The 26,934-nt window shown below is 30.4% G+C and overlaps 2 protein-coding genes and 4 pseudogenes across 12 annotated transcripts; all 6 read right to left on the bottom strand.

Moving 5' to 3' along the window:
- Positions 1-49: 49 nt before the first annotated feature.
- On the bottom strand, positions 50-1,279 carry LOC111296906 (uncharacterized; annotated as a pseudogene). Its single transcript, XR_016346822.1, has 2 exons — positions 755-1,279; positions 50-607 (listed from the first exon to the last, which is right to left on the bottom strand). The product of XR_016346822.1 is annotated as an uncharacterized LOC111296906 (transcript).
- LOC149515580 (tubulin alpha-1 chain-like) lies at positions 545-2,485 on the bottom strand. Its single transcript, XM_089741725.1, has 7 exons — positions 2,388-2,485; positions 1,671-1,884; positions 1,578-1,580; positions 1,441-1,509; positions 1,031-1,279; positions 772-936; positions 545-607 (listed from the first exon to the last, which is right to left on the bottom strand). The coding sequence occupies exons 1-7, from the start codon at positions 2,483-2,485 to the stop codon at positions 545-547; spliced, it is 861 nt and encodes a 286-aa protein (XP_089597851.1).
- LOC111297422 (uncharacterized) lies at positions 1,142-5,179 on the bottom strand (annotated as a pseudogene). Its single transcript, XR_016346821.1, has 4 exons — positions 2,853-5,179; positions 1,671-1,884; positions 1,383-1,580; positions 1,142-1,279 (listed from the first exon to the last, which is right to left on the bottom strand). The product of XR_016346821.1 is annotated as an uncharacterized LOC111297422 (transcript).
- A 4,370-nt stretch (positions 5,180-9,549) lies between these two features.
- Positions 9,550-13,298, bottom strand: LOC111296907 (tubulin alpha-5 chain-like; annotated as a pseudogene). The gene is made up of 9 exons (XR_016326316.1): positions 12,930-13,298; positions 12,737-12,880; positions 12,407-12,417; positions 12,235-12,320; positions 11,964-12,101; positions 11,313-11,546; positions 11,024-11,222; positions 10,398-10,921; positions 9,550-10,230 (listed from the first exon to the last, which is right to left on the bottom strand). The product of XR_016326316.1 is annotated as a tubulin alpha-5 chain-like (transcript).
- Positions 13,299-15,032: 1,734 nt separating this feature from the next.
- LOC111297421 (tubulin alpha-5 chain-like) lies at positions 15,033-17,829 on the bottom strand (annotated as a pseudogene). The gene is made up of 7 exons (XR_016326315.1): positions 17,765-17,829; positions 17,507-17,602; positions 17,317-17,406; positions 16,613-16,850; positions 16,323-16,522; positions 15,726-16,219; positions 15,033-15,578 (listed from the first exon to the last, which is right to left on the bottom strand). The product of XR_016326315.1 is annotated as a tubulin alpha-5 chain-like (transcript).
- LOC111296908 (uncharacterized) lies at positions 15,033-20,019 on the bottom strand. Of its 7 annotated transcripts, XM_089769058.1 has the most exons (7): positions 17,765-20,019; positions 17,507-17,602; positions 17,268-17,406; positions 16,613-16,812; positions 16,323-16,522; positions 15,726-16,219; positions 15,033-15,578 (listed from the first exon to the last, which is right to left on the bottom strand). In XM_089769058.1, the coding sequence occupies exon 1, from the start codon at positions 19,801-19,803 to the stop codon at positions 18,007-18,009; it is 1,797 nt and encodes a 598-aa protein (XP_089625184.1). In that variant the 5' UTR covers positions 19,804-20,019; the 3' UTR covers positions 15,033-15,578; positions 15,726-16,219; positions 16,323-16,522; positions 16,613-16,812; positions 17,268-17,406; positions 17,507-17,602; positions 17,765-18,006. The 7 variants fall into 7 exon arrangements, with proteins under 7 accessions (XP_089625184.1, XP_089625182.1, XP_089625185.1 ...); XM_089769056.1 differs by having other exon boundaries at positions 17,268-17,602; XM_089769059.1 differs by lacking the exon at positions 17,268-17,406 and having other exon boundaries at positions 17,463-17,602.
- Between the last annotated feature and the right edge of the window lie 6,915 nt (positions 20,020-26,934).

Raw genomic sequence — 26,934 nt, 5'->3', positions numbered from 1 at the left:
TGTTTCTGTTATTTTTCTGGGAAATTTTGACTTGCACTATATTAAATCATGGCACAAGGCAGAACCTTTATTAGACATTGAAAGGGGCCACATCTCACAGGACAGAAACTATAGGTTCTCACAAGTACACTTAAACCTACCCACGTTCAGAGCAAAAACATACAAAGGTAGACAAATTCAAGACATGAAGTACACACGGACAAATTTACAACAGTAAGAATAGCTGATGAACTGAAATGAGTTCAGGAACATGATGGGCCATTAGCTGCTGCTTTCATGAAATATAGATCTAGTAATCTTCTGGTTCTTCTTCGTCTTCAGCACCTTCTGCCCCAACTTCCTCATGGTCTTTCCGGAGAGCAGCAAGATCTCCACGGGCTTCTGAGAATTCACTTTCCTCCATTCCTTCACCTACATACCAGTGAACAAATGCTCTCTTGGCATACATGAGATCAAACTTGTGGTCAATTCGGGAGCAAAACCTCTGCCAATCATGCATAGTGGATGGCTGATCATGCATGCTGCACATTGTACCTTTGCGAGATCACCCCCTGGTGCCACAGTGGGTGGCTGAGAGTTGATACCACACTTGAAACCAGTAGGGCACCTGAAATAAAAGATTAATCACAATCATTCAGATAACAAACCAAAGGCAAAATCAATGTTTTCCCCTTGGCGAACTCTATGTAATAATGATAATCAGATTGCTTATACATAATTATTTGGAAATGAAATGTAAGAGATGTCTACCAACCAATATACTAACCGAACGGTCCACTTAGTTTTGATGGTAGCAACAGCAGCATTGACATCCTTAGGTACAACATCTCCACAGTACATTAAACAGCAGGCCATGTACTTCCCATGCCTTAGATCACATTTAGCCATCATGCTTGATGGTTCAAAAACAGAACTTGTAATCTCAGGAACTGATAGCTGCTCATGGTAAGCCTTTGTAGCTGAGATTACTGGGGCATATGATGAAAGCACGAAATGGATACAAGGATACAGCACAAGGTTAGTCTGAAACTCTGCGATATCCAAACTCTGCGATGTCCATGTTTATGGCATCATCAAACCTCAATGAAGTGGTCAAAGAAGAGATAATTTGGGATATCAAGTGGTTCAAGTTTGAATAAGTTGGTCTTTCAATGTCTAAGGATCTTCTACAGATATCGTATATAGCTTCATTGTCAAGAAGCACAGCAACATCATTGTGATCAAGGAGAGAATGAGTTGAGAGCATGCTATTATAAGGTTCCACAACAGCAGTAGAAACCTGCACAATTGGGGATAATTGTTCAGTGAATTGCAAACACATAATAGTTCAAGCATAGGGAAAAAGAAACCTGTACTTTTCCTTGAAGTCTTCAAGAAATTACCTGAGGAGAAGGGTAGATGGAGAAGCCAAGTTTTGACTACTTTCCATAATCTACAGACAAGCGCTCCAAAAGCAACGGCCCAAACCAAAACCAGTTCCACCACCAACAGCATTAAATTCGAAAAATCCTTGAAACCAGTGCAGTTATCAGCCAATTTTCTCACTTAGTCAAGGCAAAGATCCACAATTGCCTGACCAACTGCAGTATACAACATCAAAGAAGTTTAAGCCAGTGATCAAATCTAACAAAATTGCTAGTACTTTGGAAATGCAGAAAAGATGCTTGTACCTGTATAATGTCCTCTAGCAAAGTTATTAGCAGCATCTTCCTTGCCAGAAATAAGTTGCTCCGGGTGAAAGAGTTGTCTATAAGTCCCTCCTCAAACTTCATCAATGACGGTTGACTCTGGATCAACAAATATAGCCTTGGCACATGCTTGCCAGACCCAGTCTCACTAAAGAAGGTATTAAAATCATCGCGGCAAACACCTAAGGTGGTGTCACTGCAAGCAAACACAAATGAGTCTATAGGTTAGGTTATTGAAATGATAGAGGGAAAACCATAATTCAGTGATCCATTTATAAATCCCATTCTATGTTTATGTCCACTTTGATCTGAAATTTATATTAAGAAAAATAAGTAGTTTCTGGCATGCATTTGTTGCTATTAAAGTTGTACTATACATCTGAGTATGATAAGCAAAGAGTAAGGCAAGTCGCACAAAAGAAATGACACCAACCAAAAGGAGAAAATTGCAGGGCAAGAAGTTTAATCAAATTGTTCAAAGTCCCCTACTAGAATCAATAAAGTAGAGGAAAAATTGAGAGGAAAACTATAAGAACATAACTACATAAATTAATATAATAATAAGAATAAAGGAAAACAGAGATGCATTATATTAGAATCATGTCAATTCATAATAGATCCAGGGCAATTTTTTGAATTTCAGTACATACAATTCAACAATGTGATCCTATCCCTGTAAGATGTTCAGTTAGAGCAGACAAGGCAGCTAGCCATGCCAGTTCCCCAAATGGTGGAAGATCAACAGAAATCCTGCACCACCACAGGACATAGCTCTGGTGACTTCGCCATCTAAGCATAGGAAATGCATGTCAAATGGAAATTTATGTTAATAAAAAAGAATTATTTAAATTCTGTACCATTCACTTCAATTCAAACCAAATATCTCATTTCCATAAAACAAAACTCACAACAAAAAACTTTCTAATGCTTCCAGTTCCAAAGAAACACCACCAGGAAAAGACAATATGATTATAAAGTAGGATGAATGAGCATTGACATTTGTTCTGCGAAGGAGAATATTATTCGTTTTGCAAGGTTATCAAAACCAGAATGAATGGCAAACCATTAATAGAGCCCAACACTGCTATGCCTATAGGTGCCCTGGAAGAAAAAAAAAACAAAAAAAAAAAAAAGAGAAGAGAAAAACAGAAGAAAAAAGAGTACCTGCAGGCTGAAAAAATCAAAATCAGCCCTCTTCCTGAATTTAATAGGATATTTGCATGCTGCCTAATGCCTAATCAAGGAGTAAAATACTGCCTTCTATACGAAGTTCATATGATGGAATTAGGGACTGCTTAGATATTTATTACCAACCCCTACAGATTATAAAATTTTTTTGGATTTATTGCACCAATATTGGCTGGGAAGAAATCACTCCATATTAGAACTTTGACAGTCTTCAAATTTTCTGAACTACTGCATGAATATATTCACCCGTTGAATCACTAGGCATCAGATCCACTAGCATGGCTGCTACAGATGCATTTGCAGAAAATCCTTTGTTAACCATTTCACAAAGAATTTGTACTCCCCCAGATATGTCATTGTTTCGAAGAAATACTGTAATCATCACATTATAAGAGCAACTATCTGGCATGCAACCATCCACTTCCATTTTACTAAACAGTTTGTATGCTTCATTCTGCAGCCCTTCTTTACAAAGCCCTCTGATCATTATATTATATATGTAAACATCAGGGTGTATCCCTTTGACTTTGAGTGCACAAAATAATTTCCTTGCAGCTTTAAGTTGCCCAACTTGACACAAGCCATCAATTAAGACAGAATAGTGGACAATGTCAGGTTCTAACCCACTATTCTGCATTACATGAAAAAGTCCCAATGCCTCATGAATATGACCACGCTTGCATAAGCCATCCAACAAAGTACAGTAAGTGATCACATTTGGAACTAGGCCACGAGCACTCATTTCTTTGAAAAGTTCTTGTGCAACTGCAAGTCTCCCAACCTGTGACATGCCACCTATAAGAGTGTTGTAAGTAACAACATCAGGGATTAATCCATTTCGAGTCATTTCATGAAAAAGTTCCATTGCCTCATCAATCCTTTTAGCTTTACAATATCCATTGATAATGATGTTGTAAGTAAATTCATCAGGTACACAACCCTTGTTAGTTATTGAATTGAATAATTTTCTAGCCGCATCCATTTCACCTTGCAAACAATATCCATCAAGCAATGAACTATAGGTGACTATATTAGGCTCAACACCTTGTTGAATCATTCTTTCAAAAATATTTTGAGCCTCTAAATCCCTACCCTCTTTACAAAGGGCATCAACCACAATATTATATGTGATGACATTAGGTTTGCAGTTGTTCGCCATCATTTCATTTAATAATCTTGTAACCTCCTTCCACTGACATGAATTACAGATAGCATGAATTAAGGAATTATAAGTGACAACATCGGGTGGAATGCCTTTACCTCTCATTTCTGAGAAAAGCTTCAAAGCCTCGGTTACATGCTTGTCCTTACAAAGACTGTCGATGATAGTGCTGTATGTTGCACTGTCAGGTGCAAAACCTATTTCTTCCATAGTCCTTAGCAATAGATAGCCCGAGTAGTGTCACCTATTTTACAAAGACCATTTACTATGGTATTATAAGTGATTAAATTAGGCTGATACCCTTCTCGAACCATGTCATCAAACAACCTCACAGCTTGAGCTACTTTACCTCCAATGCAAAGTCCATTGATCAAAGTGGAGAGTGTTATAGTATCTGATTCAATGCCCAACTTCAACATCTTCCCCAAAACCGAAAACCCATAGTCCACACGATGCAAGCGGCAAAAAGAATTTATCAAAATGCTGAAAGTACAAACATTAGGATAAATTCCTAGCAATTCCATTTTTCTCAACAGAGTAACCGCAGTTTCATAATACGTCTTTCTAACAATGGCCCCTAATAATTGATTAAATTCCACAATAGAAGGACGTGGATGCATTTGTAGCATCTGATCATACTTGTTTAAGGCACCATCAATTTGATCAAACACATACTTGGGTTTCTTCTTGCAATGGGTAGTGGAGAAATAAGAGATTTGGGAATAAAAGAGAGAAGTGGCAGATCTAGGGTTACCCGATCCCAATTGTCGAAGATGATCAAAGGCAGAAGAAAAAGAAGAGAGAGAAGAGCTCCTCCAACCCCTCATCATTATCATCATCGTCATTAAAAAAACAAACCGAAAGCTCCAATTCTTCTTCCTTGAGCGGCTTCCTCGTCAGATGAGACAACTACGCACTGGGCTCAAATGATAAATTGCCGTCAAAAGTCCAAAAGTTGATTTCGGACCCACGCCTAATTGATGCGCTCCATTTAAACCATTTACCTGTTTCTAAAGCCGGGATCGGATCTAGCCAATTCAGGGCTACTTCGGATCCATCATTCAAAATCTTGTCTATCCCAACTTGGATATTGAGATTAAATTTGGACAGAGAGTGAAATTACATCTGTTGAGATTGAAAATAATCATAGAGGTGATATTAGGTAACGTAATAGTAGGATTAAAATCAATATTATAATATACGTTTAAATTTAAAAGCAAAGATGTTGGGAAGATAAATTATAATAAAAAATAATTATTAAGGAATTTAATCTAAAAATATAATAATAAATTAATATATATTTTTTAATGTTATTTAATATTTAAAAATTTGAAAATTTATTAAATCAAAATATTGACATATATTAAATTATATTTAAATAGTAATTAAGATCAAATAGAATATATTAGAATAAATAATTCAATGAAATTCTTAGAGCCAACTATATTTCTCAAACCTTTATGTTTACTTTTTCATATTTTGTGATGTATAAAGTTAAAATTTACAAAAACATTTATTTTTCTCATTTATAAGTGTTGATTATATGTTTATAAATTTTAATTTACAAACTTTTACCTTAAATTTGCTTTTTCAATAATCACTTTAATTTCTAAAATAGATTTTATTTTTCATAATACTAATAAAAATGGTAATTGATAACATTTACTTACAAGCTTTAAGTGACGGTATCATATACAATGATACTATCTCACGATTTTACATACACCAATCTTATACAAAGAATGATTGGCAAGTAAATATTTTACTACTCTATTTTAATGCTTATTTGCATCTTTCTTTTTTAAAATATATAGAACTTGTTGTTTCCAATATGTAATACTTTGCATGAGACCTTTCATCACCAGACATTTAGATTAACATTTAGCTACATTCTTTACTTTTAATATAGTATATATTATATATATATATATATGATAATTTTTGAATATGTTATTCTTCTTTAAATATTATTCTTCGTATTTTTAAAATTTATTAAATTTTTAATAAAAAATTTAATTTTATAATGATTTGATATCTTAATGATATTATATATATTTTACGTATATTTTGATATATAAATAATTAAAGAATGTTAATTTACGTGTCTATACACATTTAAATAATTAAAGACAATTATTGTATTACATGAGTTATAAATTAATTTATTATATTTCATTTTTTATATAACTTTTTTTTTCAACTCTAACTACAAAATTCTTTTAAAATTTTATTTTTTATTTTTCATGTTATTAGTATTATCTATACATTTTTTTACAAATATAATGACATGTATATTGCATTTTTTTTTCATGTTTATTATATCTCTAATATCATTATTTTTTTATTATAGTTATTTTTTTAATCTCATCAAATTTTAATATTCAAAATTTCTTTATAAAAATATTTATTCAAGCAATTAATTCACTTTATAACACTTTCATTTTAAATTTTTTAAAAAAATTTTAAGACTTTTGTACAAACTCACACTTAAAAACTTGTATAATTTGATGTTGCATTTAATGTTACATCTTATTTGTCTTGGCTAGCTCAGCTTTTGGCTCGCATGCTTTCTTTCTAGGGAAGTTTTGCCTTAAAAAGATTAAAATCATGCATTATTAGGTTTACATTAATTTACATAAATAATTATTTGTTATATTTGAAATTTACAAAATTTAAGATAATATCATATTAAGATATCAAGATAATTTTTATAAACTTGGTTTAATGGGATACATGAAAATTGGATTAATTACCTTCACTAAACAATTTGTAGTTTAATCACTACCAGAATATATATATATATATATATATATATATATATTGTTTATTCTAGATGAGCATTTATGCATTTCTTGTATTTGATGTAAAATAGTTTCTCTGTTGTTAATCTAATAAAGAATTCCTTTAGACATGCTTATTGGTTTGGAGGTAAAGCTAGTTATGAGAACATTGTTCTTTTGTTTCATTACTTCCAAATGAGTTTCACTTATGTTTTTACCTTGTTTGTGCAGATGATGCTAGAAAATTTGGAAGAGGTGTGCCAATGGTTTTGGAGTCTATAAATGATTCACATCCTTGGGTTCAATTGGCAGCTATTAATGCTATTAAACAGTTGTCTGTGCGCTAATGTCCGCAGTTGCAATACCGATATCATGAGATAGTTTTAATCACATTAGTTGAAGTCATGAATGACGACATAAGTCCCAAACTGAAGGTCTGTGGGCTCATTAACATTTGATAAGCATTTACCATTGGTACTACTGAGTTTTCTCCCTGCTTTTTTCTTCACTGTTAAGTTGTTGCATTTCTATATTTATATATGGTTATCAACTTTTTGCTAGGGGGAAGATGCTTGGTTGTTGTGTTTTATTATATTTGTCTTCTTTATGTTTTGCATATGCATTCAATGATAGTTAGATGCTAGCTTTTCATACTTGTTAATTATTCATTTTTCATTCACTCCACTCGGTTGATGCTATTTATTTTTTGACAATCATGTAATTTACAAATGCATAATCAAGATATTATGCAATAACATTTGGAATTTCTTAAAATTGTTCATGCAATCTTTAAATATTTGAGCCTTTCCTTGGGTTAGGACTTAGGATTTAGCCAATCAAGGATATTAGATGGAACACATGAAAATAAACAAAGAAAAAGAAATATTGTTATTTATATGTTAGTGTGATGTGGTGTAAGAGATGAAGATGGTGAGACGTTAAGAGAATGGGTAGAAACAATGGAAGAAGAGCCGACAATCTATTCACGTGTATCATGAGGAAATGAAAATGTGACTAATGATGATGTTAAAAGTTTGCTCAAAGCGGTTTGATGTAAAATATAATAAGTTTGAAAATAAATTAGAAGAAAGTATTATGTATTGAGAATTTAGTTATTGATTACATCAATTTAATGTAGACTTGATAATTTATACAGATATAGTTATGTTCGTATTGTATCAAATATAAAAAATTATTATGTCAAATTATTATATCAACATATAAAATATAAAATATATTTATTACTAAATATATATAATTTTACAAAAATTTTAAGTTTGTTGTTTTGTGTTTTTTTTTTCTTAATTCTTGGTGTGAAGTGTTCAAAATTATCAAGAAATTTTTTTATTAGCAAATTTGCAGGATGAATCTAATTTACATTGATTCAAATTGCAACATGAAGATAATGTTCTTCAAACATTATATTTTAAAAAAATACCCATACATCGTTTTTATCCAACAATTGATTAATTAATTTAACGTTTGGTTGGATCATTTCAATTTACCAAATTACCATTTGGATTAATAAATTAAGTACTATAGTATTTTCAAATGCACACAAATTAATATAATTCATTTTAGTTAATAATGATTAACGGTGAACTAATGCATAAAAAATAATAAAATTTTATGATCCGTTAGTAAAATGCTTCACCCATACTTGAAAATTTTAAATGTTATAAAAAATAAAATCTCTTTATCTGTAATGAAATAATTGACAACATAAATTTTAATTTGTTTAAATAACTTTATAATGTAGTATAATTTAATTTTGGTTCCATCATTAGTTATGTTATTCACTTATTAAAATTTTATCGTGGATTCAAATTAGATTTTATTATCAATATCTTTTTTAAAATTAATTAAAATATTATTTATAATATTTTTGTATTAAATGTGATATTTGACTGTTAAGGGATATAATTTTATAATAATAATTTATACTAACAATAAAAATTATCTTAAGTTAATGCTCAACTCTAAGGACAAAAGTTTTCAAGGTTGAAAAACAGGCTAAAACTTGAAGATTGACATAGATAAAAAATTATAATAAAAAAATGAATAAAAATAAAAAAGAGAGTAAGAGAGAATCAGCCACCCACTCTATGAAATCTTGTAATTTTAAAAACTATCAATCATTAGCAAAATCCTCTTTTATTTAGTCAAGATTGACAATCATTGATCAATAAATATCATTGTTGATAAAAATTAATTAGTATTATTAGACATTAGATTTTAAAAAAAATTTTAGTCAATAATTTGATAAAATGTTAAAATTTTAGTTTTAATAATAAAATTGTAATTCTAAACATTCTCAAACACAAAAATATAAGTAAATAATTGATTAATTTATTTATTTTTGACCTCTTAAAAAATTACTTACAAGTCAAGATAGCTAACTTTTTTATACAAAATTTGAAATGAAATTTGTGAAATTCAATATTAAAAATAATTTAATAAAACTTTTAATCTAAGATATTTTAATTTATGAATTTCAATTTTAGATTAAAATTTTTAATGAATTACTTTTAATATCGAACTTCACAAATTGCAAATAAAAATTTTATTAAGTCTTGTCTCTCTTTATATTACAAAAAAAAAAAGAAGAAAAATTCTCATCTAGTTAAATTATTTATTTGATGAATAAACGAGATTGGTAATTACATAAAAAATAAAAAAACTCATTAAAAATTTTTCAACAACAACTTGGACTTTATTCAGCGATACTTTTTTTTTTTTTAATTAAATATTGTTTTTCTTAAGTGGAAAGCTTCTGTTTCCAATTACATGCCTCTCAGTTTGTAGCAAAATATTTAATGACCCACCAAACAGAAAATTATTGGGAAATCTTTACTTTCTAGTTGTTTCTGTTATTTTTCTGGGAAATTTTGACTTGCATTATATTAAATCATGGCACAAGGCAGAAGCTTTATTAGACATTGAAAGGGGCCACATCTCATAGGACAGAAACTATAGGTTCTCACAACTACACTTAAAACCAATCACTTTCAGAGCAAAGACATACAAAGGTAGACAAATTCAAGACATGAAGTACACATGCACAAATTTACATCAATAAGAATAGCTGATGAACTGAAATGAGTTGAGGAACATGATGGACCATTAGCTGCTGCTTTCATGAAATATAGATCTAGTAAAATATAGATCTAGTAATCTTCTGGTTCTTCTTCGTCTTCGGTACCTTCTGCCCCAACTTCCTCATACCAGTGAACAAATGCTCTCTTGGCATACATGAGATCAAACTTGTGGTCAATTCGGGAGAAAACCTCTGCTAATCATGCATAGTGGATGGCTGGTCATGCATGCTGCATGTTGTACCTTAGTGACATCACCCCCTGGTATGACAGTGGGTGGCTGATAGTTGATACCATACTTGAAACCAATACGGCACCTGAAATAAAAGATGCATCACAATCATTCAGATAACAAACTGAAGGCAAAATCAATATTTTCCCCATGGAGAACTCTATGTAATAATGATAATCAGATTGCTTATACATAATTACTTGGAAATGAAATGTAAGAGATGTCTACTAAATGTAAGAGATGTCTACTAACCAATATACTAACTGAACAGCCGCTTAGTTTTGATGGTAGCAACAGCAGCATTGACATCCTTAGGTACAACATCTCCACAGTACATTAAACAGCATGCCATGTACTTCCCATGCCTTGGATCACATTTCGCCATCATGCTTGATGGTTCAAAAACAGCACTTGTAATCTCAGGAACTGATAGCTGCTCATGGTAAGCCTTTGTAGCTGAGATTAGTGGGGCATATGATGAAGGCATGAAATGGATACAAGGATACAGCACAAGGTTAGTCTGAAACTCTGAAATATCCAAACTCTGTGATGTCCATGTTTATGGCACCATCAAAACTCAACGAAGTGGTCAAAGAAGAGATAATTTGGGACATCATGCGGTTCAAGTTTGAATAAGTTGGTCTTTCAATGTCCAAGGATCTCCTACAGATATCATATGTAGCTTCATTGTCAAGAAGCACAGCAACATCATTGTGTCCAAGAAGAGAATGAGTTGAGAGCATACTATTATAAGGTTCCACAACAGCAGTAGAAACCTGCACAGTTGGGATAATTGTTCAGTGAATTGCACACACATACTAGTTCAAGCATAGGGAAAAAGAAACCTGTACTTTTCCTTGAAATCTTCAAGAAATTACCTGAGGAGAAGGGTAGATGGAGAAGCCAAGTTTTGACTTCTTTCCATAATCTACAGACAAGCACTCCAAAAGCAACGAGCCCAAACCAAAACCAGTTCCACTGCCAACAGCATTAAATTCAAAAAATGCTTGAAATTAATGCAGTTATCAGCCAATTTTCTCACTTGGTCAAGGCAAAGATCCACAACTACCCAACCAACTGCAGTATACAACATCAAAGAAGTTTAAGCCAGTGATCAAATCTAACAAAATTGCTAGTACTTTGGAAATGCAGAAAAGATGCTTGTACCTGTATAATGTCCTCTAGCAAAGTTATTAGCAGCATCTTCCTTGCCAGAAATAAGTTGCTCTGGATGAAAGACTTGTCTATAAGTCCCTCCTCCAACTTCATCAATGACAGTGGGCTCTAGATCAACAAATATAGCTCTTGGCACATGCTTGCCAGATCCAGTCTCACTAAAGAAGGTATTAAAATCATCGTAGCAAACACCTAAGGTGGTGTCACTGCAAGCAAACACAAATGAGTTTTATAGGTTCAGATCATGTAATGATAGAGGGAAAACCATAAATCAGTGATACATTTACATATCCCATTCTATGTTTATGTCCACTTTGATCTGAAATTTATATTAAGAAAAATAAGTAGTTTCTGGCAGGCATTTGTTGCTATTTGTACTATACATCTGAGAATGATAAGCAAAGAGTAAGGCAAGTAGCACAAAAGAAAAGACGAAATTTGCAGGGCAAGAAGTTTAATCAAATTGTTCAAAGTCCCTTACTAGGAACAATAAAGTAGAGGAAAAATCGAGAGGAAAACTATAAGAACATAACTACATAAATTTATATAACAAGGAGAATAAAGGAAAACAGAGACACATTATATTAGAATCATGTCAATTCATAATAGATCCAGGAAAATTTTTTGAATTTCAATACATACAATTCAACAATGTGATCCTATCCCTGTAAGATGTTCGGTTAGAGCAGACAAGGCAGCTAGTCATGCCAGTTCCCCAATGGTGGAAGATCAACAGAAATCCTGCACCACCACAGGAGATAGCTCTGGTGACTTCGCCATCTGAGCATAGGAAATGCATGTCAAATGGAAATTTATGTTAATAAAAATGAATTATATAAATTCTATACCATTCACTTCAATTCAAACCAAATATTAATCTCATTTCCATGAAACAAAACTCACAACAAAAAACTTTCTAATGCTTCCAGTTCCAAAGAAACGCCACCAGGAAAAGACAATATGATTATAAAGAAGGATGAACGAGCATTGACATTTGTTCTGCAAAGGAGAATATTATACGTTTTGCAAGGTTATCAGAACTAGAATGAACGGTAAACCATTAATAGAGCCCAACACTGCTATACCTATAGGTGCCCTAGAAGGAAAAAAAGACAAAAAAAAAAAAAAAAAGAGAAGAGAAAAACAGAAGAAAAAAGAGTACCTGCGGGCTGAAAAATTAAAAATCAGCCCTCTTCATGAATTTAATAGGATACTTGCATGCTGCCTAATGCCTAATCAAGGAGTAAAATACTGCCTTTTGTATGAAGTTCATATGATGGAATTACGGACTGCTTAGATATTTATTAGCAACCCCTACAGATTATAAAACTTGTTTGGATTCATTGGACCAATATTGGCTGGGAAGAAATCACTTCATATTAGAACTTTGATAGTCTTCAAAGTTTCTGAACTACCGCACGAATATTTTCACCCATTGAATCACTAGACATTAGATCCACTAGCATGGCTGCTACAGATGCATTTGCAGAAAAATCCTTTGTTAACCATTTCACAAAGAATTTGTACTCCCCTTGATATGTCATTGTTTCGAAGAAATCCTGTAATCATCACATTATAAGAGCAACTATCTGGCATGCAACCATCCACTTCCATTTTACTAAACAGTTTGTATGCTTCATTCTGCAGCCCTTCTTTACAAAGTCCTCTGATCATTATATTATATGTGTAAACATTAGGGTGTAGCCCTTTGACTTTGAGTGCACAAAATAATTTCCTTGCAACTTTAAGTTGCCCAGCTTGACACAAGCCATCGATTAAGATAGAATAGAGGACAATGTCAGGTTCTAACCCACTATTCTGCATTACACGAAAAAGTTCCAATGCCCCATGAATATGACCATGCTTGCATAAGCCATCCAACAAAGTAGAGTAAGTGATCAAGTTTGGAACTAGGCCACGAGCACTCATTTCTTTGAAAAGTTCTTGTGCAACTGCAAGTCTCCCAACCTTTGACATGCCACCTATAAGAGTGCCATAAGTAACAACATCAGGGATTAGAAATGAAAAAGTTCCATTGACTCATCAATCCTTTTAGCTTTACAGTATCCGTTGATAATGATGCTGTAACTAAATACATCAGGTACACAACCCTTGTTAGTTATTAAGAATTTTTTTATTAGCAAATTTGCATGATGAATCTAATGTACATTGATTCAAACTGCAAGATGAAGATAATTTTCTTCAAACATTATATTTAAAAAAAACACCCTTTCGCCGTTTTTATCCAACAATTGATTAATTAGTTTAACGCTTGGTCGAAATATTTCAATTTACCAAATTGCCATTTGGGTTAGGAAATTAAGTACTATAGTATTTCCAAATGCACACAAATTAATATAATCAATTTTAGTTAATAATGAGTTATGGTGAATTAGTGAATAAAAAATAATAAAATTTTATGATCCGTTACTAAAATATTTTATCCATACTTGGAAACTTTAGATATTAAAAAATATCTTTTTAACTACAATGAGTTATAATTGTTAGCGTAAAATTTAATTTGTTTAAATAACTATATAATATAGTATAATTTAATTTTTTTGTAAATTCAAATTAGATTTTACAATAAATATCTTTTTTAAATTTGTTAAAATATTATTTATAACAATATTTTTATATTAAATGTGATATTTGACTGTTAAGGGTTTGAATTTTATAATGTAAAAAACGATTTAATATAATAATAATTTATACTAACAATAAAAATGATCTTTTTCTTAAAGTTAATGCTTAACTCTAAAGACAAAAGTTTAGGTTGAAAAAAACGCTAGAACTTTTAAAGAAAGAAACTTCTAAAAATTGACATGGATAAAAAAATTTATAATAAAAAAAATAATAAAAAGAGAGGAATATGGAATCAGCCACTCACGCAATCGAAATTTGTAATTTTAAAAACTATCTCAAGATAATTATTAGCAAAATCCTCTTTTATTTAATCAAGTTTGGCAATCAGTGATCAATAAATTTTGTTGTTGATAGAAATTAATTAGTATTATTAGACATTAGATTTTAAAAAAATCTTTAGTCAATAATTTGATAAAATGTTAGAATTTTAATTTTAATAATACATTTTCAATTCTAAACAATCTTAAATATAAAAATATAAGTAAATAGTTGATTAATTAATTTATTTTTGATCTTTTACAAAACTACTCACAAGTCAAGATAGCTATTTTTTATAAAAAAATTTAAATGAAATTTGTGAATTTTAATATTAAAAATGATTTAATAAAAAGTTTACTCTAAGATATTTTAATTTATGAATTTCAATTTTAAATTAAACTTTTGAATGAATCATTTTTAATATCAAACTTCACAAATTGGAAATAAAAATTTCTTTAAGTCTTGTCTCTATTTATAATAGGAAAAAAAATTAAATTCTCATCTAGTTAAGTTATTTATTTGATGAATAAACGAGAGCAGCAATTACATATATTAAAAAATAAAAAAAACTCATTAAAATTTTTTTAACAACATGGACTTTATTTATCAATCCTTATGTTTTTTTTTTTTTTTTTAGATATTGTTTTTCTTAAATGGAAAACTTCTGTTTCTAATTACATGCCTCTCAGTTTGTGGCAAAATATTTAATCACCCACCTAACAGAAAATTGGGAAATCTTTATTTTCTAGTTGTTTCTGTTATTTTTCTGGGAAATTTTGACTTGCATTATATCAAATCATGGCACAATTAGACATTGAAAGGGACCACATCTCATAGGACAGAAACTACAGGTTCTCACAACAACACTTAAAACCACCCACGTTCAGAGCAAAGACATGCAAATACAAATTCAAGACACGAAGTACAAATGCATAAACTTACAACAATAAGAATAGCTGATGAACTGAAATGAGTTGAGGAACATGATGGACTTGAGGAACATGATGGACAATTAGCTGCTGCTTTCATGAAAAATAGATCTAGTAATTTTCTGGTTCTTCGTTTTGGCACCTTCTGCCCCAACTTCCTCATAGTCTTTCTTGAGAGCAGCAAGGTCTTCACGGGCTTCTGAGAATTCACCTTCCCCCATTCCTTCACCTACATACCAGCGAACAAATGCTCTTTTGGCATACATGAGATCAAACTTGTGGTCAATTCGGGAGAAAATCTCTGCTAATCATGCATAGTGGGTGGCTGATCATGCATGCTGCACGTTGTACCTTAGCGAGATCACCCCCTGGTACCACAGTGGGTGGCTGATAGTTGACACCACACTTGAAACCAGTAGGGCACCTGAAATAAAAGACGCATCACAATCATTCAGATAACAAACCAAAGGCAAAATCAATGTTTTCCCCTTGGCGAACTCTATGTAATAATGATAATCAGATTGCTTATACATAATTATTTGGAAATGAAATGTAAGAGATGTCTACTAACCAATCTACTAACTGAACTGTCCGCTTAGTTCTGATGGTAGCAACAGCAGCATTGACATCCTTAGGTACAACATCTCAACGGTACATTAAACAGCATGCTATGTACTTCCCATGCCTTGGATCACATTTAGCCATCATGCTTGATGGTTCAAAAACAGCACTTGTAATCCCAGGAACTGATAGCTGCGGGCATATGATGAGAGCATGATATGGATACAAGGATATGGCACAAGGTTATTCTGAAACTCTAAAATGTCCAAACTTTGCGATGTGCATGTTTATGGCACCATCAAACCTCAATGAAGTGGTCAAAGAAGAGATAATTTGGGATATCAAGCGGTTCAAGTTTGTTTAAGTTGGTCTTTCAATGCCTAAGGATCTCCTACAGATATCGTATATAGCTTCATTGTCAAGAAGCTTAGCAACATCTGTGTGTTCAAGGAGAGAATGAGTTGAGAGCATGCTATTATAAAGTTCCACAACAGCGGTAGAAACCTGCACAATTGAGGATAATTGTTCAGTGAATTGCACAATCATTATAGTTCAAGCATAGGGTAAACGAAACCTGTACTTTTCCTTTAAGTCTTCAAGAAATTACCTGAGGAGAAGGGTAGATGGAGAAGCCAAGTTTTGACTTCTTTCCATAATCTACAGACAAGCACTCCAAAAGCAACGAGCCCAAACCAAAACCATTTTCACTGCCAACAGCATTAAATTCAAAAAATCCTTGCAAACCAGTGCAGTTATCAGCCAATTTTCTCACTTGGTCAAGGCAAAGATCCACAATTGCCCAACCAACTGCAGTATACAACACCAAAGAAGTTTAAGCCAGTGACCAAATCTAACAAAATTGCTAGTACTTTGGAAATGCAGAAAAGATGCTTGTACCTGTATAATGTGCTCTAGCAAAGTTATTAGCAGCATCTTCCTTGCCAGAAACAAGTTGCTCCCGGTGAAAGAGTTGTCTATAAGTCCCTCCTCCAACTTCATCACGACAGTGGGCTCTAGATCAACAAATATAGCTCTTGGCACATGCTTGCCAGACCCAGTCTCACTAAAGAAGGTATTAAAATCATTGTGGCAAACACCTAAGGTGGTGTCACAGCAAGCAAACACAAATGAGTTTTATAGGTTCAGATCATGAAATGATAGAGGGAAAACCATAATTCAGTGATCCATTTATAAATCCCATTCTATGTTTATGTCCACTTTGATCTGAAATTTATATTAAGAAAAATAAGTAGTTTCTGGCATGCATTTGTTGCTATTAAAGTTGTACTATACATCTGAGAATGATAAGCAAAGAGTAAGGCAAGTAGCACAAAAGAAAAGACGAAATTTGCAGGGCAAGAAGTTTAATCAAATTGTTCAAAGTCCCTTACTAGGAACTATAAAGTAGAGGAAAAATCGAGAGGAAAACTATAAGGACATAACTACATAAATTTATAAGATAAGAAGAATAAAGGAAAACAGAGATGCATTATATTAGAATCATGTCAATTCATTATAGATCCAGGGAAATTTTTTGAATTTCAGTACATACAATTCAACAATGTGATCCTATCCCTGTAAGATGTTCAGTTAGAGCAGACAAGGTAGCTAGCCAAGCCAGTTCCCCAAATGGTGGAAGATCAACAGAAATTCTGCACCACCACAGGAGATAGCTCTGGTGACTTCGCCATCTGAGCAAAGGAAATGCATTTCAAATGGAATTTTATGTTAATAAAAAATTCTATACCATTCACTTTAATTGAAACCACATTTCCATGAAACAAAACTCACAACAAAGAACTTTCTAATGCTTCCGGTTCCAAAGAAACACCACCAGGAAAAGCCAGTATGATTATAAAGCGGCATGAATGAGCACTGACATTTGTTCTGCAAAGGAGAATATTGTCCACTTTGCAAGGTTATCAAAACTAGAATGAATGGTAAACCATTAATAGAGCCCAACCCTGCTATGCCTATAGGCGCCCTAGAAGATAAAAAAACAAGAAAAAAAAAAAAAAGAGAAGAGAGAAACAGAAGAAAAAAGAGTACCTGCATGCTGAAAAATTCAAAATCAGCCTTCTTCCTGAATTTAATAGGAAATAGGACACTTGCATGCTGCCTAATGCCTAATCAAATAGTGAAATACTGCCTTCTATATGAAGTTCATATGATGGAATTAGGGACTGCTTAAATAGTTATTAGCAACCCTTACAGATTATAAAACTTGTTTGGATTTATTGCACTAATATTGGCTGGGAAGAAATCACCCCATATTAGAACTTTGATAGTCTTCAAAGTTTCTGAACTACTGCATGAATATATTCACCCGTTGAATCACTAGACATTAAATCCACTAGCATCGCCGCTACAGATGCATTTGCAGAAAATCCTCTGTTAACCATTTCACGAAGAATTTGTACTCCCCTTGATACGTCATTGTTTCGAAGAAATCCCGTAATCATCACATTATAAGTGCAACTATTTGGCATGCAACCATCCAATTCCATTTTACTAAACAGTTTGTATGCTTCATTCTGCAACCCTTCTTTACAAAGTCCTCTGATCATTATACTATATGTGTAAACATTAGGGTGTATCCCTTTAACTTTGAGTGCACAAAATAATTTCCTTGCAACTTTAAGTTGCCCAACTTGACACAAGCCATCAATTAAGATAGAATAGTGGACAATGTCAGGTTCTAACCCACCATTCTGCATTACACGAAAAAGTCCCAATGCCTCATGAATATGACCACACTTGCATAAGCCATCCAGCAAAGTAGAGTAAGTGATCAAGTCTGGAACTAGGCCACGAGTACTCATTTCTTCGAAAAGTTCTTTTGCACCTGCAAGTCTCCCAACCTGCGACATGCCACCTATAAGAGTGTTGTAAGTAACAACATTCGGGATTAATCCATTTCGAGTCATTTCATGAAAAAGTTCCATTGCCTCATCAATCCTTTTAGCTTTACAATATCCATTGATAATGATGCTGTAACTAAATACATCAGGTACACAACCCGTGTTAGTTATTGAATTGAATAACTTTCTAGCTGCACCCATTTCACCTCGCAAACAATATCCATCAAGCAATGAATTATAGGTAACTATATTAGGCTCAACACCTTGTTGAATCATTCTTTCAAAAATATTTTGAGCCTCTAAAACCCTACCCTCTTTACAAAGGGCATCGACCACAATACTATATGTGATGACATTAGGTTTGCAATTGTTCGCCATCATTTCATTGAATAATCTTGTAACCTCCTTCCACTGACATGAGTTACACATAGCTTGAATTAAGGAACTATAAATGACAACATCAGGTGGAATGCCTTTACCTCTCATTTCTGAGAAAAGCTTCAAAGCCTCGGTTACATGCTTGTCCTTACCAAGGCTGTCGATGACATTGCTGTATGTTGCAATGTCAGGTGCAAAACCTATTTCTCCCATAGTCCTTAGCAGTAGAATAGCCCGAGTAGTGTCACCTATTTTACAAAGACCATTTACTATGGTATTATAAGTGATTAAACTAGGCTGATACCCTTCTCGAACCATGTCATCAAACAACCTCACAGCTTGAGCTACTTTACCTCCAATGCAAAGTCCATTGATCAAAGTGGAGAATGTTACAGTATCTAATTCAATGCCCAACTTCAACACCTTCCCCAAAACCGCAAACCCAAAATCCACACGATGCAAGCGGCAAAAAGAATTTAGCAAAATATTGAGGGTATAAACATCAGGATTAATTCCTAGTAATTCCATTTTTCTCAACAAAGTAACCGCAGTTTCATAATACTTCATTCTAACAATGGCCCCTAATAATTGATTAAATTCCACAATAGAAGGACATGGATGCATATGTAGCATCTGATTAAACTTGTTTAAGGCACCATCAATTTGATCAAACACATACTTGGGTTTCTTCTTGCAATGGGTAGTGGAGAAATAAGAGATTTGGGAATAAAAGAGAGAAGTGGCAGATTTAGGGTTACCCGATCCCAATTGTCGAAGATGATCAAAGGCAGAAGAAAAAGAAAAGAGAGAACAGCTTCTCCAACCCCTCATCATTATCATCATCGTCATCAAAAAAACAAACCGAAAGCTCCAATTCTTCTTCCTTCAGCTGCTTCGTTGTCGGATGAGACACACACGCACCGCGCTCAAATGATAAAGTGCTCGCAAAATTCCAAACTTAATTTCGGAACCACGCCCAATTGATGTGCTCCATTTAAACCATTTACCTGTTTCTAAAGCCGGGATCGGATCTGGTCGATTTAGGGCTGCTTAAGATCTATCATTTAAAATCTCGTCTATCCCAACTTGGTTATTTAAATGATGGTTAATTTGGTTAGAGAGTGAAATTATATCTGTTGAGATTGAAAATAATCATAGAGATGATATTAGATAACGTATTAGTAGTAGGATTAAAATCAGTATTAGAATATACATTTAAATTTAAAAGCAATAATGTTAGTAATATAAATTATAGTAAAAAAAATTATTATTAAGAATTTTAATTTAAAAATATAATAGTAAATTAATTTTTATATATATTTTAATGTTATTTAATATTTAAAATCTTAAAAATTTATTGAATTAAAATATTAACATATATTAAATTATATTAAAATAGTAATTAATATAAAATATAACATATTAAAATAAATAATTCACTGAAACCCTTAAAGTCAATTATATTTATCTGTATTTTTTTTTCAATTACTTTTTCTTATCTTGTGAAGTATTAAGTTAGAATTTACAGAAACATTTATTTTTCTCTTTTGTAAGTATCAAGGATATGTTTTTTAACTTCAACTTACAAACATCTACATTAAATTTATTTTTATAGTAATCACTTTAACTTTTAAAATAGGTTTTATGTTTCAAAATGCTAATAGAAATTGTGATTGATAAATTTACTTGCAAGCTTTAAGTGATGGTATCATATGCAATAATACTATGCTATAATTTTACATGCATTAATCTTATACAAAGGATGATTGACAAATAGATATTTTACTATTCTATTTTAATGCTTATTTATATCTTTTTCTTTCGAAATATATAAAACTTATTGTTTCCTAAATGCTAATAGAGAATAGATACATATGTACTATTTTGCATGAGACTTTTTATCAATAGATATCTAAATTTACATTTAACTATATTCTTTATTTTTAATATAATATATTATATATATGATATATTTTAAATTCTTAGTCTTCTTCAAATATTATTTTTCATATTTTTAAAATTTGTTAAATTTTTAATAAAAAAATTTTATTTTATAGTGATTTGATATCTTAATTATATTATATGTGTTTCTCATATATTTCGAATATATAAATAATTAAAAAATATTAATTTATGTGTTTACACGTATTTAAATAATTAAAGACAATTAATGTATTGTAAGTGTAATAAACTAGTTTATTATATTTCATTTTTTATATAATTTTTTTTTTCAACTCTAACTACAAAAAATCTTTTAAAAATTTATTTATTTATTTATTTTCCATGTTATTAGTATTATCTAAACATTTTTTACAAATATAATGACACATATATTGCATTTTTTTTTTTTTTTGTGTTTATTCTATCTCTAATATCATTATTTCTTTATTATAGTTATTTTTTAAATCTCATCAAATTTTAATATTCAAAATTTCTTAATAAAAATATTTCTTCATACAATTAATTCATTTTAGAACACTTTCATTTTAGTTTTTTTAAAAGATTTTAAAACTTTTATACAAACTCACTCATTAAAAACAAATTTTCATATATTGACACTTAGTTATACTGATGGTCAAATTGCATCAGTAAAAAAAAATTTTACTGTCAGATTTTTAATACTGTTAGAATATACTATATTTATATTAATACTTTATTTAATTATCGGTATAAATGAACTTTTTATAACAGTATATGACTATCCGTCAATATAAATATGTTATATACTGACGGTTATTAATGCAACCGTCAGTATAAGCTTAAAACAAAAAAAAAAAACTATTAGTTTTTATTTGAGAAAAAAAATTAGGGGGCGTTTGATTCGCGAAATTATAGATTTCGAAAGAAAGTGTAATTCCTAGAAAAGTACGATACCCAAGGTTTTCTTTTATTTTCAAGGCATTTCGTATTCAGATTCACTCGTTTAGTTTGGAGGAATCCACATATATTAAATCATGAATAATTATTATAATTTCCTTGACATATTGATGGTAATTTAAATAACCCTATTCAATTAATTTTTATAAGGGTATTATTTAAGGTATTTTTAACAAAAAATACCTTGAATAATCTCTTATAAAAAATTGAATGGGGTTATTTAAGGTGTTTCTAGTAAAAAATACTTTGAATAATCTCCAAAACGTTTAAATCATTTTATTTCCCTCCACCTCCCACTAACTCTACATACTTAATCTTCACCTCCTCATAAACTCTTTCCACCCTTTGGTACCTATAGCCTAATCTCCATCTCCCATTAACTCTCTTTGCTTCCCACTGACTCTATAAACTTAAACCTATCATCACTCATTTTGTTTTAGAGCTGAATCAAAGTTAAAGTATCAAGACCCTCGTCATTTCTCAAAGGTATTTTTCATTTTTCGCATTTCAATTTTGTATCATCAAGTATGCCTTTTTTTTTTGTCCTTTTACTAGTGCTGGCTTTGATGATTGAATGTTTTATGAAGAAGTAATAGCTTAGGACGATTGAATGTTTGGGGTTCACTTCAAATAAAACATAATATCTATTTTCTTGGTAGTTTTGGTAATGTATCTTCGTTTTAATGTTTTTTCGTAATTGGTTGACAAAATTTTTTCTATTTGATCAAAATTTGTAAAGGATGGCAGATTATTGCCATGTTAAGGTGTAATCAAACCATTCATATCTGATTAAAATCAATAAAAAGAAATGGAGCAAAGATTCCTTATGCATCGTTTACTAAAAATAGCTTAGAGATGTTTGGTTTCTCAAAAGGTTGCTTACCCATGTTTAGATGAGATGAACTTAACATTTTCTTCAAAAATCTAAGTAAGTAAACTTATTACTATCTTCATAAACTTTGTAATTTGTCTATTTCCTAACATTTAAACAACTAGATGAAGTTTTCTTTTACCTAGATCCAATGCCTTTTACTTCCAACACTAGGTTATGGTCGTTTTTGGCTTAAATGCATTAAATAAGAGGACTGTAGGTCCAGATAGTTCTACCATGGGAGCTTGAAATTCTAGTAATGTTTAATCACTCACTAGATACATTGTCAACTAGGGCTATACCATTCATGGCTGGGAACTTGGTAAAATTTCCCTATCAATATACAGTTTAATTGTGTAGAAAAAAAAATGATAATCTTGCCTTTATTTTTTCATTAGCAAATTGTTTTCCTGTGTTTTTTGGTATCTGAAACAATGAAATTTCTTAAGTAATAATATGGCTGATCAGGAAATGAATTATGTGGCTTTAGCATTGAAATAAAAGTTACAGCATATCTATGTGCATCTAATGTGAACAATCTTCAAAACATTATTTAGAATATATATAAGGGATTTAAGGTTCAACCATTAGTAATAGCACCAAGAGGATTCTTTGATGCAAACTGGTTCACACAATTTGTACAAAAAATACCTAAATCTCTACAAGTAGTGACTCAACATATTTACAACTTTGATGCAGGTACAATAAAATAATAAATTGTATTGTTTAAAAAATATTTCTTGAAATTCAATTATTAAATTACATATTTTTCCTATATGTAGGTAATGATAATCAGGTTATGAACAAAATCCTAGAACCATCTTATCTAAATGGTGGGTAGTCGCTTTTTAGAGACCTTCAAACAATTCTGAAGAATTCAACAAGTTTAGCAGTTAGTTAGGTTGGTGAAACAGGGGGGCCTATAATAGTGGACAAAATCTGGTCAACAATTCATTTGTTTATAGTTTTTAGTATGCTTGACTTGACCTTGGGAACATTTCTTATGTTAATTGACTAGTAAAAACTTAATTTGACATAAAATTCTTTATTGGGTTTTACTAATTAAATAGGTATTTGGACCAACTTGGGATGGCATCATTTTACTTTAGAAAATTGTTTATTTACTTCAAGTATTATATTTGCAAACATTCAATCATAGATATTAATGTTTTTTTTTTTTTGGGATTTGGTACAATGACGATAGTTCTTGACTTATTTTAAATATGTGAATTACAAAACAATTTGGTTGTTATTTTATTTCAAATGTTGTTAAATTTTTTTACTTTTTTGTGTATTTTTACTTTATATGAAACCATATTATATTATGATTATAAATAAGTTAATATTAATAATTGAAAATATAATTCAAAAAAAAGTTTTTATCGATATCTTAAAATTTATATCAACATATTATACTATTGAAATATTTCAAGCTATATTGACAGTCATCATGAACCGTTGATAAAAGTTAAAACACATAAGGCTATACTGATGAGTATTGACCATTGGTAAAAGATATATTAATGCAGAGATTGTTGGTATAAGTTGAAAAAATTAAAACATACAATTCTATACTAATAGGAATAACCGTCGATAAAAGGTATAATGTGAAACATACAATGGTTGCTGTACCAACAGCTATACATATAGTGACGGACTAAAACTATCAATATATCTCTATTATATATTCTGACAGTTTAAAAATCGTCAATATATGGCTGTATCGATAAGGGATATACTAACGATTATAAATTTTTTGAAATAGATATTTTGACTATCAGTATAAGATTTACTGTGTTATACCAACAGATTTTTAAGTTTTATTGACAATTTTTTAAGCGTCAATATAGAGCAGTTTTTTGTAGTGACTTAAGAACTTGTATAGTTTGATGTTTTGTTTAATGTTACATCTTATTTGTCTTGGCTAGCTCACTTTTGGCTCACATGCCTTCTTTTTTAGGGGAGTTTTGCCTTAAAAAGGTCAAAATCTTGCATTATTAGATTTATATTAATTTACATACATAGTTATTTATTATATTTGAAATTTATCAAATTTAGATGATATCATGTTAAGATATCAAGCTAATTTTTATAAACTTGATTTAATAAGGTAAATGAAAATTGGATTAATTAGCTTCACTAAATAGTTTGTAGTTTAATCACTACTAGACTTTTAAGCATTACTAACAAAATTTATAGACAATTTTTCTGTCGATATTTAGCAATGAAATATCGATGAAATTTTACTGATGGATTACCGAATAGATTACCGACAGAATTAAATCCATCGCTAAAAATATGGTGCATATTACGGCCAATTTTACTGATGGATTTTTTTGTCGATAAATTCATCACTAAAAGCTATTGACATATTTACCAATAAAAAATTCAATTGGTAAAAAAATTTGAAAATTTTTTTTGACATTACTAACAAAAATTTAGTTGCTAAAACCATCATAAAAAAATATTTTAAAAAAATTTTAATATTATTGACAGAATTTTTGTCAGTAAAACTATCACTAAGAGTTACAAAATTTCAAATCTCCTATTGGGCAACTTATTTTCCCTCAATTTCTTTCCTAAATCCTTAATTCCTTTTCCCTTTCCTTTTTTACCACCTTATCATCCAAGTGTGCTGACCGACATCAATGTGTCTCCTCTCTCCAGTAAGTTTTTTTTTAATTATTTTATTTTATGTTGTATTTTATGTAGTATATTTATTGAGTTTAAGGTTTAATTTTTTTTTTTTTATGAATTTGTTAAAATTTGTTTAGGTTTTGGTTACCAATGCATTGAGTTTTTGTTAATTATTTATTTGTTGAAATTTATTTAGGTTTTGGTTACCAATTTATTGAGGTTTTTGTTGGTTTTAGATTTGTTGAAATTTATTTGGGTTTTGGTTATATTTTTGTTGAAATTTGTTGGTTATATATTTTTGTTGGATTTTTTATTGAGTATTAATGTTGAGTATTGTTAATGTTTTTGGATTTATTTTTAGTATTGTTAGGGGATTTTTTTATTTGTTGTGTTATTTATTTTTTATTTGTGAAAATTTTGTTGAGATTTGTTAGGTTTTGTTTTAAATTTATTAACTTTTAGATGTTTAAGATTTATATTAGTTAATTTGGATTTAATGTGTATTAAGATTTATATATATTTTGATGGATGTCTTATATTTAATATTTTTTAGATTTTAATAATAATTATAGAAATTAAAATTATTTATGTTGATTTGAGGTTATAATTTATATATTACTAATAGTTATTTCATTTTGAAGTAATTTATATATTATTAAGATTTATATTTATTTTGAAATAATTTATATATTTGATAGTTTAATGAAATTTATATATTACTAATTATTGAAATATTATGATTTTATTGTATTGATCAAACTTAATATAAATTAATTAAATTATTCTATTTTCTTTTTCTTTTTCATAACCTATCCATAAATGTATATTATAAAAATGGGTTTAGATGGATGTATATTTTGTAATGACTATAATTTTTTATTCATTTTTATCATACTAATGTCCTTTATTTTCTATTTCAACTACTTTGAAAGTAAAATAAGTTTTGTACGTAAAAGTGCTTCGATTAGAGAAATTTTCTACAAAACCGACAGAATTATACTAAGAAGGCCAAGATCAAATATAAAATTCTATCATTAAAACTAATAATATTTTGTTGTAAATGTGTTATTTTGTAGTATGTATGATGAATTTTTGCAAAACCTTTTGTGCCATTAACAGATTATTTGTTAAAGTAGACCAATGATAACCTCATACTATCATTTAAATAATTTTGTTTAGTATAACAATAATAGCTCATATGGTCAATTAATAAAAAAAGTTTAACATTTTATATGATTTTAATTGCTCATATTTCAATTCAATTAGGGTTTAATAATGGACAAAAATTGCTCTTGGATGTACTCTTGTGTAGAATTAAAATGATACATAGTTTTGACTATGTTAATTTAGTTTGTAGTTAAAATGATAAAATTTATAAGTTTTAGGCTTGTTTGTTTGAACTTTGTTATTCTTTTTCTCCTTGAAATGTGATTCAAGGCTCTGACTTCTTAGTGATATGTTGGTCGCACTCAATTATGATTCGAAATCTTTTTTCTTTATTTATTTGATTGGATGATTTTATATTGAGATATTTGCACTAAATGCATTTGATAATACATTACAAAGAATTGCTATTATTTTATAGCTCTCTTGTT

Source organism: Durio zibethinus, chromosome 12, assembly GCF_047325235.1.
Source record: "Durio zibethinus cultivar Kanyao isolate XHJ-2024 chromosome 12, ASM4732523v1, whole genome shotgun sequence".
Taxonomy (NCBI): Eukaryota; Viridiplantae; Streptophyta; class Magnoliopsida; order Malvales; family Malvaceae; genus Durio; species Durio zibethinus.
This window is presented reverse-complemented; position numbering and strand designations above follow the sequence as displayed.

What these genes read in the sequence shown, in the direction of transcription:
- LOC149515580 (XM_089741725.1), bottom strand. Translation starts at nt 2,485, where the DNA reads ATGCTTAGATGGCGAAGTCACCAGAGCTATGTCCTGTGGTGGTGCAGG. An exon ending in CTGGCATGGCTAGCTGCCTT is followed by an intron (nt 1,885 to 2,387) that starts GTCTGCTCTAAC and finishes GTTTGCTTGCAG; the next exon opens with TGACACCACCTTAGGTGTTT. An exon ending in CCGTTGCTTTTGGAGCGCTT is followed by an intron (nt 1,280 to 1,440) that starts GTCTGTAGATTA and finishes CCAATTGTGCAG; the next exon opens with GTTTCTACTGCTGTTGTGGA.
- LOC111296908 (XM_089769055.1), bottom strand. Translation starts at nt 19,803, where the DNA reads ATGACGATGATGATAATGATGAGGGGTTGGAGAAGCTGTTCTCTCTTT.